This window comes from Nicotiana sylvestris, chromosome 6 (genome assembly GCF_000393655.2).
Source record: "Nicotiana sylvestris chromosome 6, ASM39365v2, whole genome shotgun sequence".
NCBI classification, from domain to species: Eukaryota; Viridiplantae; Streptophyta; class Magnoliopsida; order Solanales; family Solanaceae; genus Nicotiana; species Nicotiana sylvestris.
Window position 1 is genome coordinate 14,931,462 of NC_091062.1, and position 25,322 is coordinate 14,956,783.

The window sequence follows — 25,322 nt, forward strand, 5'->3', positions numbered from 1 at the left end:
TAATTTCATTATCAAAATTTGCTATTACACAGTACTTAAAATAAAAATAGCAGAAGTACAGACTCCACGGTTTTAAACTTGGTTTAATGAAAAGAAAACAACATATGGAAAAACAACCAAAGCCAAATAAACAGGACCAAAACTAATTCTCCAATTTAAGGGTCCGCGAGGCATCATTCGGCCTTTCCGCGGCTCTAGGTGTAAGGTCTCTTTGCAGGTTCTTCAACTCGTTCATAATCCGGCGGACGCAGCCCATGATGGAAACAAGGAGGGTCTTCCGAGGTGTTCGCTCACATGCCAAGCATTTCATGTAGATGTAATGCCCTATTTCATCAATCCTTGCTCGAATGCTATCTCTTTCACTGAGCAACTGCCTGATTTGTTGGTTTTTTAACCCCAGTGCCTGAGCATCGTCAGCAAGTTGATCCTGAAACAACTCCATTTGTCTTTCCATGCAGTCCATTGCATCGTAGCACTGTCTTCTGTCGGCCTGGGCGTCTCGTGCTTGTTTGACGATCCGATCATGTAGAGTGGAGCTCGCCTCCCTTAATATTCTGACGCTCATTTCATAATCACTTATGACCTGTTGCAAACGCTGCTTCCGGGCCATTGCATACTTTGCCCATCTGACCTTCATCCTTGTTATGCAAGCTTTTGATTATTCTAATTCTTCTTGGCTTTGGCCGACCTGATTTCTCAATCTTGCTATCAATCTTTCATCAGAGCGACGCTTCTGTCGGTCAACGTTACTCTTACTGGCTTGGCGAAGGCGGGCCTTCAAGGTTTGGTTTTCTTGGGCTAACTTGTTTCTTTCAGCCTGCTCCGAGGCGACTTGCACATTGTTCTCAAATACAAGCCTTTCAACTTGTTGCTTTAGCTTCCCGATTTCGACCCGGTAACCTTTCTCCCTTTTTAACCATCCCCATTGCTCTTGTGAATCATTGGTGAAGTGTTGGACGTGGGCCCTTTTAGCAGGTCTTTGCCGAGTCTGAAACCTTCTTTCGAACCAAGCACCGTACTTTGGGTCTACCTCACCTTTAGCTAGCTCTCGTACCATGGTTTTGGGCTCCAAGAATCTACATTCATGCCACAGTTTTCTAATCTTCCCCTCGGGGAATATGACTCCCGGGCTCAATTCCAAGGCATGCTTGCTCAGATTTTCATCATTAGGGACTACTTGAAACCTGCCCAGTTGTCGTAATACCCGATGAGGGGCATATGGCTGGATGCTGCGAAGCCCCATTAAGAGAACATGACATTCTTCAGCCGACATGTAGATAACCTCAGTATCAGTCAACCAACCAAATGCCCATTCAATTTGGTCAGATGTTGTTGACCTTAACCGTGTAACCCATTCTTCGACACCTTCAGGAAATCTGGCGCCTGTCATGCGCTTCTTGAATCCGCTGATACAATTCCTCTCGGTCAACCCGTGGTTCATGTATCCTACTCGGTGATGGAGGTGTTCCTGCATCCATAGCTGAAGTAACAGGTTGCAACCTTGGAAGAACGTACCTCCTTCTCGGCATATAGTTAGAGCCCGGTAGATTTCGGACAAAATCAAAGGAACCACAGTACTATTGGTTCTTTTGATTGCCACGTCGGCCATCCCTACCAGACCTATCTCTATCTTTTTGTCCTTCCTTGGGCAGACCATGACTCCCAAGAATGCTGTGATAAAAGCCAAAGTACGTCTTGCTTCCCATTTGTTTCTGTTCCCGCCGTGAGTTAGCCCAAGGTTCGGTTCCTCGAAACCCTGCGGGGTCCCGTACCGCTGATACAAGAAATGGAGATCACAACACCCTCTCGATAAATCGTCATGTTGTACCTTCCGACTAATGCTTAGTAGATCCAGAAACGCATGCGGGGACACCGGCCTTGGCGAAAGCAAATATTGCCCTCTTAACTTCTCATTCAGTCCCGCATATCCGGCAACTTCCTCAAGTGTCGGTGAAAGTTCGAAATCAGCAAAACGGAATACATTGCAGGTGGGGTCCCAAAATGGTATTAGAGCTTCAAGAATATCTGTCCTCGGCTCAACACCCAACAAATTTACAAAACCTCCCAATATTCTTCCTATTACCCCTTTGCTATCGGCTTCCAAGTCATTCCACCACATGTGGAGTTGTAGAGGGACCTCGCTGAGGGCTGAGAATGGTTCATTTTGCTCTGTGTTCATCCTGCACATTTATTAGGGTGACCTTTTAGGTGAAAACAAAAACCTTTATTTTGACTCTAACCAAAATCTTTGGACAAAAACAAAAAAATTTATTTATATACATGTGTATACATATATACATATATGCTTTATGGTATATCATTTTTGGTAAAAATGGAAAAAGAGTTGGACCCGATGAGGGTTGCCTACGTATCTCACATCCGGTGAGAATCAAACCGACGTAGTTCGGGTGATAAACTAACTGGTTTATTTATTTCTATTTTTTTATATATATATTTTTTTTGTAAAAATTTCCCAACATTCAAAACCGGTCATCATGCATGTTTGAAGCAAATAAATGCACAAGCAGTGAGTAGGATGCATCAGGATGGCCTTTTTCTATTTCAGGTTGCTATTCCTAGACGGACCCAACCCCTGTGTTGAGTCCCCTAAGTCAAATGCACATGATGCAAATAAACGTTCCTACTAGGGATCCGGCATGTGGCTTTGTTATACTAGGTTCAGAACCTGGGTGTTTGTTCTAGACCTGGCTTACCCGAGCGGACAGCTCGAGCCGAGGGGGGGCAGCGTACCGGGAATACAGAAGCTTCACCGGCTTAGCAACTTATCCGAACCTCGTTCTAAATTGGGATTTGACACTATACAGAAAAGAAGTCATACGAAGTATGCCCTTCTTCATGATTTAGAAGACTCAGAAAGTATAGGTTTCGGCACAATTTATATACAGTTCACATAATATCAAAGCAGTAAAAGCAACATTTAGCACATTAGGCTCAAAACATGTAAAAATCAGATAAAGCCAAATATAACAATTTATCTAAGCTCGAATTTCTAACCCTGAACCAGTGGTTCTGGGTTACGGTCCCCAGTGGAGTCGCCAGAGCTGTCACACCTCCTTTTGCCGCACCCGCGGGGCGCGAGGGAGTTTTTTCCAATTAAAGGACAATCGAAACGGGATTCGTTTATTTATTTCAGAGTCGCCACTTGGGAGATTTAGGGTGTCCCAAGTCACCAATTTTAATCCCGAATCGAGGAAAAGAATGACTCCATATTACAGTCTGCGCACCAGAAATCCGGATAAGGAATTCTGTTAACCCGGGAGAAGGTGTTAGGCATTCCCGAGTTCCGTGGTTCTAGCACGGTCGCTCAACTGTCATATTCGGCTTATTTATCTGATTTTAAATACCATTATGAACCAATGTGCCAATTTTAACTTTTTACCGCTTTATTGTTATTATTTCAAAAGGATGTGAACATCGCTTAAAACATGTCCTTGGACTGCGTCACATGAAATGCACCCACAATCTGGAACATATTTTATTTGATGTTTTGGGATTTGGATCTGGGTCGCATGAAATGCACACCCCAAGTTTTAAGAAAGTAGATTATTAAACACGCACCTAAAGAGACTATCGTGTTATTATTTTAGGAAGGGCCGTGAAATTTGCTAAACGGCCCGTCCCGGAATCTAAGTATTTAATATATACATTTAGAGGGCCCCGCAGCTTCTACATTTTGTTTGTCGAGGCTCGTCTCATTTTTATTTTAAAGGATAAACCTATAATGACTATATTTCCTATTAAGTTCGTCTCTAAAATAAAAGAAAATCTCTTAATTATTTACATGCTTGCAGATTATTTACAGCAGGATCCGAAATGCTTTTACAGAATAAGGAAACATGACCATGCATACGGACAGCTGATCGAATATTATGGGCCCAAATCCAGCTCATGCGGGATGGGCCAGACCTGGGCCACTGTTTATCTGAGGCGGGTCTGTTTGGTCTGTTTTGACCTGGGCTCGACCTTCATAAGGTTGAGGGGCGCGGACTTGTGCTAATTGTGATAAGGGTGTGGCTTGATAATTATAACAAGGCAGTTTATCAAAAGAGAATGAAAATTAACTAAGGCGGATAGTTTTATTCTTTGACATGCATTAAAAGAGAACGCTAATTACAAAACACAACTAATTTTTCAAGACATAGCCTAGTATACTGCCAATCCTTTTGTCTGTTAACCTAACCAACATATGATATTAAACCATACTACATTTTTTGTATTCACTATATGAAAGGACCAAATCCAATACCCAAACAAGATTGTAAACCATTACACACTACATAATCATCTATATAGCAACTACATGTGGACATAGATGTCTTCAAATCTTCCCTTTTGTATTCATGCTCGACTTTCAAATTACATGGACAGTATTAGTTGTGTACCTGGTATAGAGGAACAAAAGAAGAAGGAAAAGGATCAGCTGAATAGTACACAGCAAACAACAGCACAGCAGATTCACAGCAACAACACAGCAACAACACAACCAGCCAATAATGATGAAGCTCAGCAAAGAGTCGAACAACAAATGGACAATCCCAGTAAAACAGAGTAGGAAATAACAGCCCAGAATGTTGAATGTAACAGCAACAGAAATCCAATGACCACAAGAAAGCTTGGCAAACGACAGAAAAAGCAAAGCCACAAAGACAACCTGATCAAACTGGACTCTTACACAGTTTCTTCTAGACAATACTCATTCACAATGTTCTGAAATTTATTCCTGTTTTTTCCTTTTCCAGTGTTCTTACTCCCAGAATCTCTCAAGACTCGAAAATCAACTCCCTTTTCTAATGGAAGGTCTCCTCTTTTATAGCCTAACCTTAACACTTTACAGTCTGTTTTACAACTCAAAATTGCCCCCCCCTCTGTTGTTTTTCCACTCACTTGTTTTAAATAACCAAGCTCCCATGAAATCCCTGACAGCCCCTCTCTCTTTTTTGGTTGTTAAAGTGTACTGATCACTTGTTTATTTAACCAAAGTATGGGCAGTAGGAATATAATCTGACAGCACATGCTGTCCAATTATTTTAATTCCTTAAAGCTAACCATACACATGCTGCCCACGGTCCCAACCAAATGGCATTGTGTTTTAAAACCAAAATCTGAATCTGCCATTATAACCTTTCCCCTAGATGTTCTTTAATTCGATTTGAACAAAATCAATAGGCAATACAATTCAGTTCCTAATGGGACTTAAATACGATCACAGCAGAAATAAGCAATACGAATCAAGTTGTTACCATTAACGATTGAAACTAATTGACGACATATATCGACTCGACTATATTAATCGTAACACATAACAACCAATCGTTCATATAAACAACACGTATAGAGTCCCGAATGACTTCAGACAAATTTGTTCAAACACTGGGAACTTATGTGAATTAAACTCGTTTGACGACTAATCTATATCACAGGGTATATTCAGAACACAAACAGAAGACAATTGGCCAAATAAAAAGGCCTTTAACAGAGATGGAAGAAATCCGACTGAAAAATAACAAAATAACAAACAAACACAAAGAAATATGATGACAACTTAATTAGAACCAAACAAAGAGAAAAGGAAACTTACTGAAAAAGTTTGAAATCAAACGGACCCAAATCAAACTCGACTTCGAACTTTTGAGGCCGAACAAACTTTAATCAGGGTGTTCTCACATGAGAACACCTTGATTAAGGTCTATTAGACCTCAAACCTATGTCCAAACCGGCCGGATTCCCCAAGTGCATGTGTTCTAAAGTCTGGATTTCCAGATCTGGATTTTTGGGAGTTGTGGGTAGATTCGGACCAAACCAAGCTTGGTTTGGTCACGAGGACGGTCAGGGGGGTGTCTGGTATGAAGATGGGGTGGTTTGGCATAGATCGAGTTTTGTCTCGAATCTTCAAATCCAGATTCGAGACGATAGGAGGTGATTCGAGGTTCGTGGTTAGTGGATTCGTGTTCAGGGTGGTTGGATGCTTTAGGGGTGTGAAGGGGGTGGTCACCGGCATTCGTGCCGCCGGGTTTTGGTGGAGGGGAAGCTAGGGCGGTATTAGGGTTTGGGGGATTCAGGGTTCGGGGAAGGAGATGACTGAAAGGGGGGGTTCGGATAGGGGGTGCGGGGTAAAGGGTCAAGTTTATATATGGAAGGGGAAAAGAGATTGGAGCCGTTAGATCAAGTGATCTGAACGGCTTAGATCTATTGGTGGGTAACAGGACGGGGTCGTTTGGTATGGGAACGGGGTCGTTTTGGTTTAGGTGAGGGGTTGGGTTAAACCGGCTAAATAGGTCGGGTCATGAGGGAGCCAGGGACCGTTGGATTAATGAGGTTGGACGGCTCAGATCAACTTGCCTGAAACGGCGTCGTTGAGGTGAGTTGGACAGCCTGATCTGGACCGTTCCTTTGAATCAGATCAACGGCTTCAAATGGGGACGCCGATACGACGTCGTTTGAGTCCGTGCTTGGGCAGGCTGGGTTTGGACTGGATCAGTACTTTGGTTTTGGGCCTTGTTTCGGGGCCCAAAATCGGATTTTCCTTTTCTCCTTTTTTTCAATTTAAACAAAATTCTTAACACAATGTAAAAATTAAAATAAACCTACTCACATATTGAGTGACACCCACAACGATAAACACACATAAATGGACAATAAAAAATAAAAATAAAAAATAAAAATAATAAAAAAAATGGTTAGATCACAGCTTAGAACGAACGATGCACACATACATATATTTTTTGAATTTTCTTTTAACGACAGGCATTTTGTATTTTTGTTTGGTAATGACTAGATGTAAAATGGACAGACTCACAACGACTAACAACACATGTCACGGAAAGATCGAAAAATTGTACAGCGAAGCCTTTTGCCACTATTTTTATTTTCTTTTGGAGCGATTGTCCGTGAAGCAAAAATCACGTGCTTACAACATACACCTGTAGGCTTTTAACTTTACTAACTTGTAATCTTACCTATTACAAGCCACTTTACAATACTTCCTATTGCAAAGGATTTACTCAACTAACTTGTGGTACCTTTACCACAAGCCACTTTGTGACTATCCTAGTTACAAAGGCTTTTTCTAACTTGTGGTGCTATCACCACAAACCACTTTGTAATTCTACAATTACAAAGACTTTTCTTTATGACTAAATCTAGTCACAACCTAAACTCAGCGAGTTTAAGGATTTACAAGAGGATTCCTAATTAGTATTCTTCTAAGTAAGCGATTTAGGAGATATAGTAAGTACAATAACAATGTTACAACTTAACTAGGACAACAACAATCAATCTTTTAGGAACTGGTCCGTAGTGGCGTTCAACCTTGCTCTTCAAGCTTGAGAGGATAATTTTTCTATTTTTGCAAAAGGCTTGAAATGAGAAACAAAAACCTTCCACTGATGTATTTGTATAAGGCTTCATAAGATACATCTTGATTACATCACTTGAAGTGATATGAGTGCTTTGTTTGGTTAGAGAATGAGTGAGCTGACAGTATATTGCAGTGCGGCAGAAACAGTGCCATCAGTCACTTCAGTTCCAGCTGTGTCCAAATGACTCTGTACTGCTACATAGGAACCACAGGAGCATCAGGTCCTTGTTTGGTTCCTAGCTCCTGAATCTATAGCAGTTCATCCTTAGCTGGGATCCGTTCCAGTTTGCAGCAATCCAAGTAGGTCAAGGTCTCTATCTGGTTCTTATCAATAAGTTTGTTAGATCATCAAAATATAAGGTAAGAGTATTTAAGATCTATCAATTTCCCCCTTTTTGATGATGACAAACTTAAACAGTTATAAGTTTAGAATTAAGGCAGCAGAGAGCAGTGTCAAAGAGTTCCCTCCTGAGACGATGCCTTAATCTTTTAATTTTTCAATTCATATATAAGAACCAGTTCCCCAATGTGGTTCCCCCTTAGTCCGATACTTTTTTCCCGTTTTTGGCATCATTCAAAAGAATAAAAGCACAAAGAAGTTCAGCCAAGCTAACTCATGCCACATGTGTGCACACTAGCATGAGGAAAAATAGAACACAAAAAGAAAGTACTAGACAAAACAAAAGAAGATTTATATTGATAAATATTTTTTAATATGCCTCTTCCTTTTGGACTTGATCATGGGAGCAGTAGTAGTAGTACATCCCAACCACAAAAAAATCAACAAAAACTTCCACCAACCATCAACAAAGAAACAAAAAGGAACAGGAACATATCCAAATAACTGGTCACTGAGGGGAAACTTAGGGGGCACTAGGAGGAAAAGGCTTGGAAGCTGCAGCAAGTGTTGGGACAACAAGGTCTATTCGGGCATTTCCCGACTTTTGCTCGTTGAGCAGTTCAGCCTTTAGGTTCTCAACTTGTGTCCTGAGGTCAGCATTTTCTTGGGACGGATCAGCTCATCATTCGAAATGGGAACCGCTCGGGCTTGTTGGCCTTCTAGAATAGCATTCCTGGCCTTCAATCGACGTATTTCCTCAGCTGTACTATTTTGGGCAGTGATGAGCTAAGACACAGTTGAAGTGCTTCCTACACCCCCATATTTCTCAATACACTCGCACTCTTCCAAAGTTGTCTATGAGAATGTCTGCTTACGGATCCCTACCTCAAATTATTTTAACACTTGCGTGAGCAAGAATCCATAGGGAAGCCCGTGATTGCCATCCTTGAGATCAGCCACTTTCTGCATGTGCTCAATTATTATGGCAGGCAAACTCACAGGGTTGAAACTGTCCAATTACTCCATTAAGAATAGATCAGATTTGGAAGTGACAGATCGCCTTTCTGCTTGAGGCAACAGAACTTTGTTAACCAGCTCAAACAACAACTGGTAGACAGGAAGTAGTGCTTTCTTATGGACATAGTCCCCCTTCTGATTAGAATTATCTTTCACGACCGCATTACGGAAGTTGTATTGACAGACATCTCGTACACTAGACACCCCAATTGTAGGAACCTGCAGAATTTCCCCAAGCAATTTCACGTCAAAGATAATATCCACCCCATTGACTAAGGCACACACATGGTCAGCATCAACGGGAAAGAGACTTGCGAAGAAACTCTTGACCTCCTCTTCATACACTTTAGGAGCGTCAATGTAGAATAGATATGTCCATTGCTGAAACTCCACCATTTCTAGAAGTTGATGCATTCCTTCTATCTTAGAGATTGTTGGGTCAAACATACGACCCAGCAAAACCTTTTGATGCCTTATTCGCTCAAAGCCAAGGCAGACGTCACTTCTGGCTTTCTTCTCATAACTAGGTTCTTCAACTGTTTCAAACTTGCGTTTCCTATGCTTTTCTCCACTAACTTTACCTTTCCCTTAGACTTGACAAGAATAGCTTCATCACTCACTCCCTCCTTTGTCTTGGACTTGGAAGTAGATCCTTTTTCCATGGAAACAGACTCAGCCTTTTTCGAGGACCGCCTTACAAGGGAACCAGGTTCCTCAGGCGTTCCTTCCTCCACCACAACTACAGGGATAGCTTCATCACTCACAGGGACACCATTCCTTAACAACTTTATCCTTTTCTTCTTACTACTTTTCTTGCTCTTTTGGAGTGCAAAATAGTAGGCTACTTTGACTTGAAGCCTGGTAGTAGGCCGTTTACTTTCAGACTCACGGGTGGTGACAACCCTGCGCTTACTTATGAATGCATCTAGGGCCATGTTGTCCATGTCTTCTTCATTACTAGATCACATTTCTGGTGCTTGAATTTTCAAGAGCACATCATCGGATGCAGGTACAACACTATCCTGGGGATGAGAGTCCTGACTTAGGTCCTCCGGAGAGGGATCAGGTTCCTTATGTGATACCCCAGTAGTGTATACTGCTGCATCCCCTTCAACAGCCAGAAATGCCCCTTCTACCCATACGCTTTGTGACTATTTTCTTTGAGAAATAACTTCATGCAATATTCCATCCGGGGATATGACAAACACAGTCTTTTCTTCTTCAATAGGTGCTTTCACAACTATGGAGTCGACGACAACGATGGCGGAGCCTTTTGTGAAGTCAGTATTTTCACCTTGTTTTCCATTTAGGGTTTGACTGGTGTGGGCAACAGACGACGGAGAGGACAAAATATTAGTTTCAGGGGTTTCTGAGTTGGGAAGAGGTTGGGAAACTAGGGAAAGTGTGATTGTAGCAGTAGGAGCGATAGAGGGTGAAACGGACTCAGTGAAGGAGAGAGGTTCCATGGATGGGTAGGAAGTTTTCTCAGCCATTGGAAGAGGTGGTGTGATGATCCTTCCTTTTAGGTGAATCTAGAATAGGGCTTATGGTTAGGAAGGGCAGAATAGAGGGGTTTTTAAAATGGAGAGGATAATTACGAAGGGAGAAGAGTAGGCATCGGTTTTGAAATGACGGTTGGGCTTGGAGAATTGTGACATTCTAGAGGGAGATGGAACGTTTGAATTGAAGGGACGTGACAGCCGGATCTGAAAAGTTAATGACATGGCTGTTGTAGTTTGTGCCTTTTAAGACGTGTATTAAAGGATGTACAGAACTACTAACATTTAGTACAAGAACCTGGTTTTTTGAAAAACATTTTCTTCAAGCCCCCTTTTTTTGAAAAGGATTAATCCTCTTTTATCAGTCATGTACTGCATCTACTGGTTCTATGTTCATCATGCGTGTTTACCTGCAACTGTATTGAAGTGAGTTAGACAGGGCCAGAAAACACTTTGAACCTATTATTTCTTAATAATTCGAGCCAACTCAAAAATGAATCAGGTTCTTAATTTGGCCTCAATAGTCCCAACTTTACTCTATTTCTTTCAAATTGTTCCCTACTTAGTGCCTTGGTAAAAATGTCTGCAATTTGATCTTCCGTGCTGCAGAACTTCAAGCATAACAACCCTTTCCCCACATTATCTCTTAGAAAATGATGCCTCACATCAATATGTTTGGTCCTTTTATGTTAAACTGGATTCTTTGCCATGTTGAGTGCACTGGTGTTGTCACATAGGAGGGGCACACTCTCAGTGAGAACTCCAAAATCCTCCAGTTGCTGCTTGATCCACAGAAGCTGAGCACAGTAGGATGCTGCAGCTATATATTCAGCTTCAGCTGTTGAAAGAGTCACTGAATTTTGCTTCCTTGTACCCCAAGAGATAAGACATGATCCTAAGAAGTGAGCCATCCCAGAGGTGCTTTTTCTGTCCACAAGATAACCTACATAGTCTGCATCAGCATACCCAATTAGATTAAAATTGTCACCTGATGGATAGTATAGCACCAGGTCCTGCGTGCCTTTGAGATATCTCAGTATTCTTTTGGCAGCTTTCAAGTGAGATTCCTTGGGATTTGATTGAAACCTCGCACACAGACCTACGCTAAAAACAATATCAGGTCGACTGACAGTGAGATAGAGAAGAGACCCAATGATGCCTCTATACATTGTTTGATTCACATGAGATCTGGTTTCATCCATGTCCAATCGAGTGGCAGTTGTAATAAGAGTGTATATCACCTTTGATGCTTCCATGTCAAACCTTTTCAAGAGTTCCCTGATGTATTTTTGCTGACAGATGAAAGTACCCTTTGGGGACTGTTTTACTTGAATACCCAAGAAGAAATTTAATTCCCCTATCATGCTCATTTCAAATTCACTTCCCATAAGTTTTGCAAATTCTTCACACAGAGAGTCAGTTGTTGCTCCAAAAATGATATCATCAATATAGACCTGAACAATGAGCAGGTTCCTTCCTCGTTTCTTTAAGAAAAGAGTGTTGTTAATTTTCCCTCTCTTAAAGCCATTTTCTAAGAGACATTTTGACAATTTCATACCATGCTCGAGGAGCCTGCTTTAGCCCATACAAGGCTTTGTCCAATTTGAACACATATTTAGGGTGCTCATGACATTCAAACCTAGGGGGTTGCTTCACATAGACTTCTTCCTTAAGTAGTCCATTCATGAATGAATTTTTGACATCCATTTGGAACAAAGTGAATTCCATATGAGACGCAAAGGCGATCAAAATTCTAATGGCTTCCATGCGAGCCACTGAAGCAAAAGTTTTATCATAGTCAATCCCTTCCTCCTGATTATAACCTTGAACCACTAGCCTGGCCTTGTTCCTTGTGATAATTCCATGCTCATCGAGCTTGTTTCTGAATACCCACCTGGTTCCTATAATGGTTCTATTTGGGGGTCTGGGTACTAGGTGCCAAACACTATTTCTCTCAAAATGATGCAGCTCGTCTTGCATGGCTGTAATCCAATCTGCATCCTTTAAGGTTTCCTTGATGTTCTTGGGTTCTATCTGGGAGAGAAAGGCTGAGAAGGCAAGTGAATTTCTAGCTCTTGACCTGGTTTGGACTTCGGAATCTAGAGGAGTGATTATGTTGTCTATGGGGTGAGAACTTTGATGTCTCCAGTTAGATGTCTGGGGTTCATTCTGAGAGGTAGAAAGTATGTTTGGCTGATTTTCCTCTATCCTTCTCTCAGATGCCAGTGAAGTTCCCTAAATTGTATCAACCACTCTTTCTTCAGCTTCAGTGGTTGTAATTGGAGTGCTTGGTTCTGTTGATTATGAGGCAGCATTGTCCTCATTTGCCTCTTTCACTTGACTCATCATATCTGCTTTTCCATTTGTCATGTTAATGACTTCACCAAGAACAAGTAAAGATTATCCATATTGATCTTCCTCAGTATTCTTCTCAAATGATGGATGGGATTCATCAAAAATAATATGGACACTTTCTTCAACACATTGAGTTCTCTTGTTATATATCTTGTAAGCCTTACTTTGAGAAGAGTAGCCAAGAAATATCCCTTCGTCACTTTTGGCATCGAACTTACCAAGCTGATCGTTTCCATTATTGAGAACATAAAATTTGCATCCAAATGTTCTTAGGTAAGTCAGCTTGGGTTTTCTTCCATTCAGCAACTCATACGGGGTTTTGTTCAGAATTGATCTGATCATGCACTTGTTCACTAAGTAGCAGGCAGTGTTGACAACTTCAGCCCAAAAGTTCTTAGCAAGTCCACTGTCAATCAGCATTGTTCTTGCCATTTCTTCTAGAGTTATGTTCTTTCTTTCTACTACTCCATTTTGCTGTGAAGTTCTGAGAGCTGAAAAGTTGTAAGAGATGCCATTTTTATTGCAGAAATCATCAAATTTGACATTGTCAAATTCTGTCCCATGATCTGATCTAATGCACACAACTCTAGACTTCATTTTCACCTGGATTTGCTTCACAAAGGCCACAAATACTTCAACCGTTTCATCTTTTGTTTTGAGAAATAGAGTCCATGTGAATCTGGAATAGTCATCCACGATCACGAAAATATATCTCTTTCCTCCTCTGCTTTGCACCCTCATATGTCCACACGGATCCATATGCAGGAGCTCAAGCGGTTTTGAGGTGCCCACATCTCTTTTTGACTGAAAGGAGGACTTTACATGTTTTCCTCTGGCACATGCATCACAGACCTTTTGAGTTTTGAATTGTGACATAGGCAAACCATGGACAAGGTCCTTCTGAATTAGTTTGTTCAGAAGGGAGAAGCTTTCATGGCCCAGTCTTCTTTGCCATAGTTCAGCATTATCATCAACAGCCTTCAGACAACTCAGATCACCACTTTGTAAGGATTCGAAATCAACAACATAGATGTTCTTGTATCTTTTGGCCACCAAGACTATTTCACCAGTCACAAGGTCAGTGACTGTACATATTTTGGACAAGAACTCCACTTTGTTTCCCTTATCGCAAATTTGAGAGACATTCAGGAGACTTTACTTAAGTCTATTGACATAGTACACATTTTCAATAGAGTGAGTGAGTGACTTCTCAACTTTTCCAACTCCAAGAATGTACCCCTTTTTGCCATTGCCAAAGGATACACTCCCTCCTTGCAGAGCTTTTAGTGAAAGAAAGTTTGTGGTGTTCCCAATCATGTGTTTCGAACATCCACTATCCATGAACCATTGTTGACCACTTCCATTCACTGTTCCCTACACAAGAAATTAGGAGTTAGTTTTAGGAACCCAAACAAGTTTGGGTCCCTTGTAGTAACCAAGAGGATGAATAAGAGCTCTCTTAGTCCAAGCAGGTAATATGTGTTTTCTATGAGTGGAATCTGGTCCTTCTTTTGTGATCACAGTTTCAGCAGCCACTTTATCTTTTGGGACTGATTGATTCTTAGCCGGGAAACCTTCCTTGGAGTGCCCAGTGTTCCCATATTGGGTACGAGGCCAGTTGTCAGATGCAGTGTCGCTCTTACTGTAAAGGTTGTAAGGATCTTTCTTCCTTGGAAACCCTGCTCTCCGCCCTTTTTCACTATTATTAGTGAGCAAGGTAGTGGTGGCCTCTACGGACCAGGTCTACTTTAGAGACTTTTCAAGATCATTCATTACTTTTTCTAGATTGGCTTGGATGAGCTCGTTTTTCTTAATTTCAGCACTCATCCTACATCTCAAGGCCTTCACCTCATCTTCAAGCCTAGAATATTCCTCACTTACTATATCCTATCCTCTTTCAGAGTTTTCAGGTTTTGACTCAGTCAAGGGCTTTGCTATTAGTTCCCTGTGATCAACAGTTTCTGCTAAGAGATCAGTCTTTTATTTTCAAAGAATTTCAATGGCCTTCTTTTGATCAGTGATTGCAGCCACTAAATCTTTTTTAATATGTTCAGATTCTTCTAGTTCTAAGAACAAGGAATCCCTATCCTCCGCAAGACTACAAAAGGCAGTAATTAAAACATCAGCTAAACACATGAGTTTTTTTGGAGAATAGGATTTCAGATTTTTCTGAACATCTCTAAAGTTTACCTCTTCATTGTCATTGTCTTCGTCATTGGCTGATTGAGCCATCAAAGCAAGTGTTGAGTCATATCCAATCTCCTCGCCTTCAACTGCCATCGTAGAACTATCATCAGTATTAGATTTATCTTGCTTTACTTGTGTAGTTCCCTAATAGGCTATTTGCAAAGTCTCCCATATTTCCTTGGCAGTATCGCATGTAGATACTCTATCATACTCTTTAGATTCCAAACCATATACCAGAATTTTCTTGGCACGAAAATTCTTCTCCATTGCTTTCTTGTCTGTTTCAGTGTATTCTCCACTGTTTTTTTTATTGAAAATGGAAATTCATTTAGTACCTTGATTGGAACAAACGAACCATCGCAGATAACATCCCAAAGCTTGCAATCCTCAGCCATGATGAAATCATGCATTCTAGCTTTCCACCACCAATAGCATTTTCCATCAAACTTCGGTGGGTGGTATATGGATTGACCTTCTTCAAGATTTAGTGGAGCCGTCATGAGGATCCTTCCTAGGTGTTAACCTGATAGGAGAAACCTACTCTGATACCAATTGTTAGCTTATATGGGTCCTCCAAATCGTAGAGCACCTGGTCCTCTACAAGTTTCTGCTGAGTGCACTTAGTAAAGCAGTAAGTAAATGAGGCAGAGGATTTTTACGTGGAAAAATCCCGCATAAGGGGATCAAAAAACCATGACCTACACATGTAGGCTTTTAACTTTACTAGCTTGTAATCTTACCTATTACAAGCCACTTTACAATACTTTCTATTGCAAAGGATTTACTCAACTAACTTGTGGTACCTTTACCACAAGCCACTTTGTGATTATCCTAGTTACAAAGGCTTTTTCTAACTTGTGGTGCTATCACCACAAGCTACTTTGAAATTCTGCAATTACAAAGACTTTTCTTTGTGACTAAATCTAGTCACAACCTAAACTAAGCGAGTTTAAGGATTTACAAGAGGATTCCTAATTAATATACTTCTAAGTAAGCGATTTAGGAGATATAGTAAGTACAATAACAAGGTTACAACTCAATTAGGACAACAACAATCAATCTTTTAGGAACTGGTCCGTAGTGGCGTTCAACCTTGTTCTTCAAGCTTGAGAGGATGATTTTTCTGTTTTTGCAAAAGGCTTGAAATGAGAAACAGAAACCTTCCAGTGATGTCTTTATATAAGGCTTCATCAGGTACATCTTGATCACATCACTTGAAGTGATGTGAGTGCTTTGTTTGGTTAGAGAATGAGTGGGCTGATAGTATATTGCAGTGCGGCAGAAACAATGTCGTCAGTCACTTCAGTTCTAGCTGTGTCCAAATGACTCTATACTGCTACATAGGAACCACAGGAGCATCAGGTCCTTGTTTGGTTCCTAGCTCCTGAATCTGTAGCAGTTCATCCTTAGCTGGGATCCGTTCCAGTTTGCAGCAATCCAAGTAGGTCAGGTTCCCTATCTGGTTCTTATCAGTAAGTTTGTTAGATCATCAAAACATAAGGTAAGAGTATTTAAGATCTATCAACATAGTTCTGATTGATGAGACACGGGGTGATGTTAATGAGATGCTGGAGGTTTGGAGGTAGACCTTGGGGTCTAAGGGTTTCAAGTTGAGTAGGACCAAAACAGAATACTTGGAGTGCAAGTTTAACAACGTTACATAGGAAGCGGACATGGAGCTGAAGCTTGATACACAAGTTATCCCCAAGAGAGGTAGTTTCAAGTACCTTGGATCTATAATACAAGGTAAGGGGAGATTGGGGAGGATGTCACGTACCGTATCAGAGTTGGTTGGACAAAGTGGAGGCTTACTTCCGGTGTCTTATGTGATAAAAAATGTGACGCTCAGACTTAAAGGTAGGTTCTACAAAGTTGTAGTTAGATCGACTATGTTGTATGGTAGAGTGTTGGCCGGTCAAGAACACTCGTGTCCAGAAGATAAAAATAGCTAAGAAGAGGATGTCAAGGTGGATGCGTGGGCATACCGAATTGGATAAGATTAAGAATGAAGTTATTTGGGATAAGGTAGGAGTGACTTTTGTGGAGGAAAAGATGCGGGAGGCTAGGTTAAGATGGTTCGGGCATGTTAAGAGGAGAAGTATAGAAGCCCAGTCAGAAGGTGCGAAAGGTTAGCCTTAGTGGGTATTAGGAGGAATAGAGGTAGGCTTAAGAAGTCTTGGGGCGAGGTTATTAGGCGGGACATGGCGCAGTTGGAGTTGATTGAGGACATGACCCTAGATAGGAGGGTGTAGAGGTTGACGATTAGGGTAGAAGACTAGTTGGTAGTCGAGTGTATCTCTTTGTCGTTCCTAGTTCACTAGCATTAATGTTAGTATGATATCCTTTTATTCATAGATTGCTATTATTACCTAGATTTTAACTGCTTTCTTGGCTTTAATATTTTTATCTTGTTGTCATTACTTTTTTCATTCGTTCTCCGGCCGAGAGTCTATCGGAAACAACCTTTCTGTCCTTCTAGGGTAGGGGTAAGGCTGCGTACATCTCACCCTCTCCACACCTCACTTGTAGGAAAATACTGGGCTTGTTGTTGTTATTGTTATTGTTATTGTATACTTTAAAATTTTAATGCGAGAGTACAATAACAACAACCCAGTAAAATCCCATATAACCCAGTAAAATCCCACAAATAAGGTATGTGAAGGGTAGAATGTAGAGAAGTTGGTTCGATACACCCTTTGCACGAAAATACTTATATAGGCCAACTCCTCTTGACGGTTATTTCCACACTTCCTTTCCCTTCCCCTTTCCCTCTTCTTGTTTTCTCCGCTCTCTTCTTCTTCCCCCCTCCTTTATATATCCTTCACTCCCTCTGTAATTCAATCACATTCATATTCATATCCATCAATTTTTCCTTAATAAATCTTTCCCCCAAACATGGCTACCTCTTTTTCTGCTACAAAACTCTTACAACCTTTGCCTCCTCTAAACTCCAGTGCCAGATCCACTGATAAGAATACCCTTATGAGTAATCAGTTTAAAGACAGCTCCTTTTTTCTTGGATCAACCCATAAACTCTCTTTAAAAAAACCCTTTTTGCCTCCTCACTCACAACGTCGATCCAAACCTGTTTTTGCTGTTTCCGAGGTTGTAAAAGACAAGAAGCTCAAAAATGATTCCTCCCTCTCCAATCTGGTACTTGCATTTTCCTTATTCTTATCGTAATTTATGTTTTTCTTGTCTTATGAGCTCATTTTTTTCTATTGGGTCATGCTTGCTTGGATCATTGGGTGTTTTGAAGTGGTTTTTCTGTTGATTTAGTGCTTATTTTTCATTGAATTTGTTGTATGATTGAAGGTGTTTGATCGGACACGGAGTTTAGAAAGAAGGCTTTTGAAATTTGGAGTCTAAAACATGCGGTGGAATTTCTGTGGCTACAAAATATCAAAGTTTAAAGTTAAATTGTTTATAAATCATCTCCAGCCTGTTACTTGCATTTTCCTAATTTTTAACAAACTTGATGTTAATTTTTGCTGTTATAAGCTCATTTTTTTCAGTTGTGTCATGCTTGCTTAAATCGCTGTTGTGTTTTGAGTAATTATATTTGTGTAGAATTTCAGGTATTTGTAACTAAGACATCATATCTTTGTAGGATTCTCATAGTATAAGGGGGGTAAGTGTTTGATTTTAAAATACATGGGTATGGCTGCAACTGAGTCATATTACAAGGGTGTTATATGATATCATTCTTTTCGGCAGAGACTAAAACGTAATGTGAGTCACATGAATTGTGACAGAGGGAGTATCATTTAAATTGTGTGAGTTCGGATGGGTTTATTAACTTTTTGAGAAAAAAAAATTACATAGTATGAAACTACATAAAGTAATAACTTTCACATTAATTTAAATATTTTCCAATAAATTGTAGTCAATGAGGTATGGAGTACGGGAGTGGAAGCATATACTCTGAACGTGAATTTTGATGTTGGTTTATAATGTCTTGAAACGGAATTTACATTGTTCGAAACTACATAAACTAATATATGTCAAAGGTTTATGTAATATAAAATATTTAAACTTGTTCCAAACAATTGTAGTCAAGAAAAGTTGTGATAAGCTCTACAAAATGTAATAGTATCATATACAATGGGACTAAGGGGGTAGTTTTCTTTTTCTTTTTTGTGTGAATTCACTTCACTGAAAGTGTTTCAAGCTTTTATAAGTTATAAATTTTAACTCAATTTTATGTGTGTGTTGTCCCATCTAGTTAATTACCAAAGAGGAAGGATTGGAGTTGTACGAGGACATGGTTCTTGGAAGAGCCTTTGAGGACATGTGTGCCCAAATGTATTACAGGGGAAAAATGTTTGGTTTTGTGCATTTGTACAATGGCCAAGAAGCAGTCTCCACTGGCTTCATTAAGCTATTGAAGAAAGAGGACTCAGTGGTTAGCACTTATCGTGATCACGTCCACGCGTTGAGCAAAGGGGTTCCGGCACGTCAAGTGATGAGCGAGCTCTTTGGGAAGACCACTGGCTGTTGCAGAGGCCAAGGTGGTTCCATGCACATGTTCTCGAAAGAACACAACGTTCTAGGCGGTTTCGCTTTCATTGGTGAGGGTATCCCTGTGGCGACAGGTGCTGCCTTCACTAGCAAGTATAAAAGGGAGGTACTGAAAGAGGCAGACTGTGATCACGTAACTATGGCCTTCTTTGGTGATGGAACTTGCAACAATGGCCAGTTCTTTGAGTGCTTGAACATGGCTGCACTATGGAAGTTGCCCATTATTTTTGTTGTTGAGAACAATTTGTGGGCAATTGGCATGTCCCACTTGAGGGCAACTTCTGATCCTGAAATTTGGAAGAAAGGTCCTGCCTTCGGGATGCCTGGGGTTCACGTTGATGGCATGGATGTGTTGAAGGTGAGGGAGGTAGCAAAGGAAGCTGTTGCACGAGCTAGGAGAGGCGACGGTCCCACTCTTGTTGAGTGTGAGACCTACCGGTTTAGAGGACACTCTTTGGCTGATCCAGATGAGCTTCGTGACCCTGGTGAGCGTTCTAATCCTCTTCTTCTGTATAGTTGTTTAACTCTGTCCAGTTTTGCTTATTTTCCTTTTCCCTAATCCACTCAGCTTTGTGTCTAATTTTTACTGCTGCTACTGGAGTTAGTAAAACCAGAGTCTGGCTTTAGCATACGTTTTCAAATTGTTGAATGTATTAACTGTTGCATGCTATTTATATGCTATTATTCTATTACATAAAACTCAGGTAGCTTTTCTGAAGACTGGTGAAATGTGGTTTCGCTACACTTTGACCCTTTTTTTGTGGTGGTGTGCTCTTCAACTACTATACTAGCTTGAGCTTTCTTAGCATATCAGTATATGTCAAATAATATTTGAGAACTTCATATTTCATCACGAGAAATGCTTTTCATTGATGAATTGTCACAGAAGTACCATATCGGTCCTTGTCTGTGGAAGTGCATTGGGTTGTTACAACAAATGTACACATAGATCTGTAAATAATTGAAATAGTCGAAAATTTAATTGAATTGTTGGGTAGTACAAAAATGAACCTGTTTGAACTTTACCGGGCGTCAATGTGCTTATAAGGTGACGGAATGCAGAATCTTTTGAATATTACTGGCTGTAGTAAGAAACCAAAATAGTGAATAACATGATAAATGTTGATCATGTTGGAAATTGAATATTTTTTGAAAATATTGAAATAGTAATGCATAAGCAATGTGAGAAGAACCATTATGCTGCATTTTGATCATGTAGGAGATTGACAAATTTGTGTGCAATGTGAGAAGAACCATTATGCTGAATTTTGATCATGTTCGCCCTTTGATCTTTATCGCCTCCATTTAAGACAAAATAATATATGTATATACGAGTCTTTGAGGGTCACCCCTATCCTCTATATTGCGAAAGAGGTATATCCAAAATTAAATTAAACAAAAAGATACTTAAATAACTAGCCGCTGAATTCTGTTATCTTGTGCTGTTGTATGTTAGCCAATGATTTCATTTATTTGACCTTAATCTGTTTATCTTGGAAGCTGAAAAGAACCATTATGCTGCCCGAGATCCTATCAGTGCCTTGAAGAAGTATATGTTTGAGAACAACCTAGTCAATGAAGCAGAGTTGAAGGCCATTGATAAGAGGATTGATGAGCTGGTTGAAGATGCTGTTGAGTTTGCAGATGAAAGCCCTCATCCTGTTCGTAGCCAGCTGCTAGAGAACGTATTTGCCGATCCAAGGGGCTTTGGAATTGGGCCTGATGGAAGGTACAGATGTGAGGATCCCAAGTTCACTGAAGGCACTGCTCATGTCTAGGTCGCAAGGCGCTATCAGTAATTGATTATATCAGGTTTCTTTTATTTAGTGATTACTAATCGCACTTCTACATATGTCTTGGTGTCTTTCGTATTAGAAAAATTGGTACTAAGGTACTTTATTGTTTCAATTTATCTCAGGGTTTTGTCTTCGGTTTTTACTTTCATATAGTTTTCAAGTTGTACTATATCATGAACAACAAAATCTGAAAGGCCTCGCTTGCTTTTCACTTTCATTGCTTATGAATCTCTAGTTTCTTGGTGGATTGGCATGATTGTTTTCTTTGCTGGTTGAAACTTTTAATGTCAAGCCTACAGTCTAGTATAGTGGGATTTACTTCTTAAGAGTTAAGAGGGGAATTGGCTTATAAAACAACAACAACAACAACAACAACAAACCCGGTGAATTCCAACAAGTGGGGTCTGGGGAGGGTGAGATGTACGCAGCCTTACCCCTACCCTGGAGGGCGGGAATTGGCTTATAAAAAAGTGATATTTCCTTATGAGGAAGGATTATACGGGATGTTGATCCATAACTCCTATTTCCAAGGTTTTATACTTCAAATTGTTCTGCAGATCCAAAGTGCAATTAGATTTGCTTTGCGTGATCTCTTCTTAGAAAGTCCGTCAGTCTTGTTCATCGATGAGCTGATGTGATTAAAAGGGGTTCCTATAATCGCGTGTTTAAGCATAAGCTGTGGAACTTTAAGAACAATTTGGAAGCCTTCAAGTGATTGTTGTGTAACAATAGAATAACCTCTATCCTCTTGGAGATTTGTACTTACTTTCTGCAAGTGCAGAAAACATGCAGATTAACTACAAGAAGAATTAGAAAGACTTTGTGAATTATAAATGGTAACATCCATAGTAGAATTAAACTCTTTTCAAAACATGTTAAATGGTATTTTCCAATTACATAAAAAAATAAAAATGTCATTGAAGAAACTTTAATAGTCTTTACATATTTTCCCTCTAGTTTTATACCTTACCTTTTCCCGTGGCCATGGCAAAAGTCACAGTTCTAAGTAAATGTATGCTCTATATGATGTGACTGCCCTAAAAAAAATGTATCTTACATAATCATATTTATCATTTGTAGTAGAAAATAACTTTGCAAATATCACACATATTTTGTTGTACCCGCAGCTCCTCATGCTTCAGTGTCTTCTTCCATGATTAGACATAGATGAAATGGCACTCGTTGTAACCTGAGAAAATATTTATAATTATGTATATAATTATGTATATGATTAGACATAGTGTATATAATTATGTATTATCATAAAACCATGTTTATGAATTGAGTCTCACTTGGATCAACGGTAACAAGCATGGCGACGCCTCCAAATTCACAAGTTCCTCCAGCTTGTTTAGTCTTTTGCCAGTAGCTATTAAAAGCGTAAGAAGCATGAGAAAGTACAGTATTTGGCTGAAAGCACACCCCATTTTGTTCTATGGCCTCACAACCAGCCCCAGAACCACATGCATAGTCCATTGCCTGCTGAAGTAAGACTTCTGGTACTGTTGGCTTTGCTACACACCAAACAGCATTCTCTGGTTTCTTATAAGGCGGTATTGGTGCCGATGGATGAGTCATCGGTGGTGGGATAATCGCTGGTGGTTTAGGTGCATAATAGGGTGGAGTTTGTGTACTTGGAGATGTCACAGAACCTAAAGGAGGAGGAGGAGGGTATATGCAGTATGGTGGATTGTTTACTGGGGTTTTTGCTTCAGTTAGCTGTAATAGTAAATGATTGTGTAACACTAAACCATGTGGTTTCTTGACACTGTCTGCATTGTTGACAAGAACAAAAGAAATTGACAGTAACACTATTAGATTTAACTTATATACACTAACGAGTAAATGGCTTTTACAGTATTAGTACAATTTAACCGGTTATAGCAAGTTATTATTCTATTTTTATAGAGTATAAGTTCTATGCATCGACGATGTAAAAAAATCTATATCATCAGGTCACTTAAAAGGCAATTGCAGGTAATTCTTTCTGCAAACATAAATTGGTAACCTTAGGAAAATAGGAAGCAGTCTATTATGATAGATCAATAATAGATCAAATATACTGATAGTGTAGGAAATTCTTTAGACTATCAGAGTATATAACTTAAATCCTTTTTCATATTGCAATATTAGGCTTAACATGAAGTGTTACATATTGTCATAGGTCAACTTAATACTATTAATCTACATAAATACAAGCTCAATGCAATAATAATATTAATCTCATGAAGGGGTAGTGCAGCAGAATAAAATTAGTACTGTATGCTAACTTACCACATAGACCAAAAGGGGTTGAGGCTAGCAATAGAATTGTTTGTAAGGAAAGAATGTAGCATCTCATATTGTTGTTTCTTGAATTCATTATAACAATGAATAGTGGATATGCTTGTCTTGTTGCCAAGTTTCCTTGTTGTATATGTCTTAGCCATTCTAAGAGCCTTGTCAGCTGAATTTGAACTTTTATTTAGAATAAGAAGAGAGTGGGGCCAAAAATAGAGGCCTTAAAGCAAAGTGTGTGGGACTAGCCAACAGATAAAATTCTTGAAGTAGTGGAATGAAATTCTTATTGCAAAGTGATCAATTGTGCAGCCCGGTGCATAAGGTATTCTCTGTTCACGCAGGGTCTGGGAAAGGACTGCACTCCAAGGGGTGTGATGTAGACAACCTACCCTAATGCAAGTATTAATAACTGCTTCTACGGATCGAATCTATAACCTATAGGTCACGCGAAGACAACTTTGCCGTTGCTCCAAGACTCCCTTCCAAACTGAAGCTCAACTATCTTTTTTTTTTGGTTGGAAAATATGGTGTTTTGTGCTTATGGTTTCTTGAGCTGAGGGTCTATTCGAGACAATCTCTCTATCTTCGCAAGGTAGGAGTAAGCCCAGACCCCACGGTGTGTGATAATATTTTTTATGTTGTTGTTGTTGGAAAATATGTTGTTTGACCAGCTTGTGTCCATCTCGACTAATTTGTTGGGTATCTGCTTTCACCAGCACAGATACCGAGTACTTTGTGCATCAAAACTTAGTGGATGGAAAGATATTAGTCCCTTGTCAAACTATTTTGTGAAATTAGGACTTTCGTCCGTTTTTTGGTCTTTACATATGGTTTGCTTTTCTAACCAGAATATGTGTTTTCTTGTGATAAGCAAAAGAGAGAAGGGGCAAAAAATATACTACTTGCTTTGGAATCTTCCTTTTGCTTGGAAAGTACTCAAAAGATCAGACTCGTGCATCACTCTTTCAAAGTTTTATCTCTGGAAACAACTTAAGCTTCTTAGGACAATTTCAAGCCCAGAATGTAAACCACTAATTAAGTTGGCATTTTGCACACTGCAAACTAGTTTTACTTTAGGTTATTTTGCATATGTATCTCAACTGTTTGGTCTTAATCAACAGTGCCGGTCCCCTTTAATGGTGAGATATCCTTTTTTTTTTAACAAGGGAACCTGCAATCGGGTGAAATTTAAAAATAGCCAAATTTAAAAGTGGTAATTGAAAAATAATCACAGCTTCTAAAGTAATCGAAATTTAGTCACTTTTCATGTAAAGATAGATCTGAACGAAAATACTGTTCAAAATCCAAAAAATATTCCAGTATAATATACTGGAGTTCGAATTTTTTATGCGTGAACTTCCAGCATAATATACTGGAGTTCCAACATAATATGCTAGAAGTTCATACACAGGTGCTCCAATCTCCAGTAATTATGCTGGAACTTTCCGCGTGCTGGAGTTCCAACATAATATGTTAGAAGTTAATACATAGCTGCGCCAATCTCCAGTATATTATGCTGGAACTTTTCGTGTTGCAGCAAAATAATGACTATTTTTCAATAACTTTGTAAACACTGACTATTTTTCAATTACCAAAAACTGGCTAGCCCGTGCTATTTTTACCGTGCAATCACTATCTTTTCGGTGGGCACATGGTAAACCCCGCGCTCCTATATAATAACCCGCAATCCACATAGGAGGATAAATCGCACTAGGCAAGCGCGTGCAACGAGCTCGACGAAGAAGGTATGTGATCACGCCCAACTATGCCTTCTAAAAAGGACACATGGACGTTGCAAATATAACCTGAGTATTTAGCCCAGAGTCGAACCCACAAGGAATTAACCTATCAATTACTCTCGTTAGACTTACTAATTTCCACGGAATCAACTTCCCAAATGTTGTGAATAAGATGATGTTTCTACTAACTAAGAATGAATGTAAATAAGC

At 39.8% G+C, this 25,322-nt stretch overlaps 2 protein-coding genes across 2 annotated transcripts; one reads left to right on the plus strand and one right to left on the minus strand.

The window, feature by feature from the left end:
- The first annotated feature begins 17,514 nt into the window (after window positions 1-17,514).
- Window positions 17,515-21,340, plus strand: LOC104240579 (pyruvate dehydrogenase E1 component subunit alpha-3, chloroplastic-like). Its single transcript, XM_009795444.2, has 3 exons — window positions 17,515-17,929; window positions 19,002-19,782; window positions 20,798-21,340. Exons 1-3 carry the CDS (start codon window positions 17,672-17,674, stop codon window positions 21,073-21,075), a joined length of 1,317 nt encoding a protein of 438 aa, XP_009793746.1. The 5' UTR covers window positions 17,515-17,671; the 3' UTR covers window positions 21,076-21,340.
- Window positions 21,341-21,942: 602 nt separating this feature from the next.
- Window positions 21,943-23,531, minus strand: LOC104240578 (major pollen allergen Ole e 10-like). The gene is made up of 3 exons (XM_009795442.2): window positions 23,368-23,531; window positions 22,386-22,865; window positions 21,943-22,282 (listed from the first exon to the last, which is right to left on the minus strand). The coding sequence occupies exons 1-3, from the start codon at window positions 23,453-23,455 to the stop codon at window positions 22,251-22,253; spliced, it is 600 nt and encodes a 199-aa protein (XP_009793744.1). The 5' UTR covers window positions 23,456-23,531; the 3' UTR covers window positions 21,943-22,250.
- Between the last annotated feature and the right edge of the window lie 1,791 nt (window positions 23,532-25,322).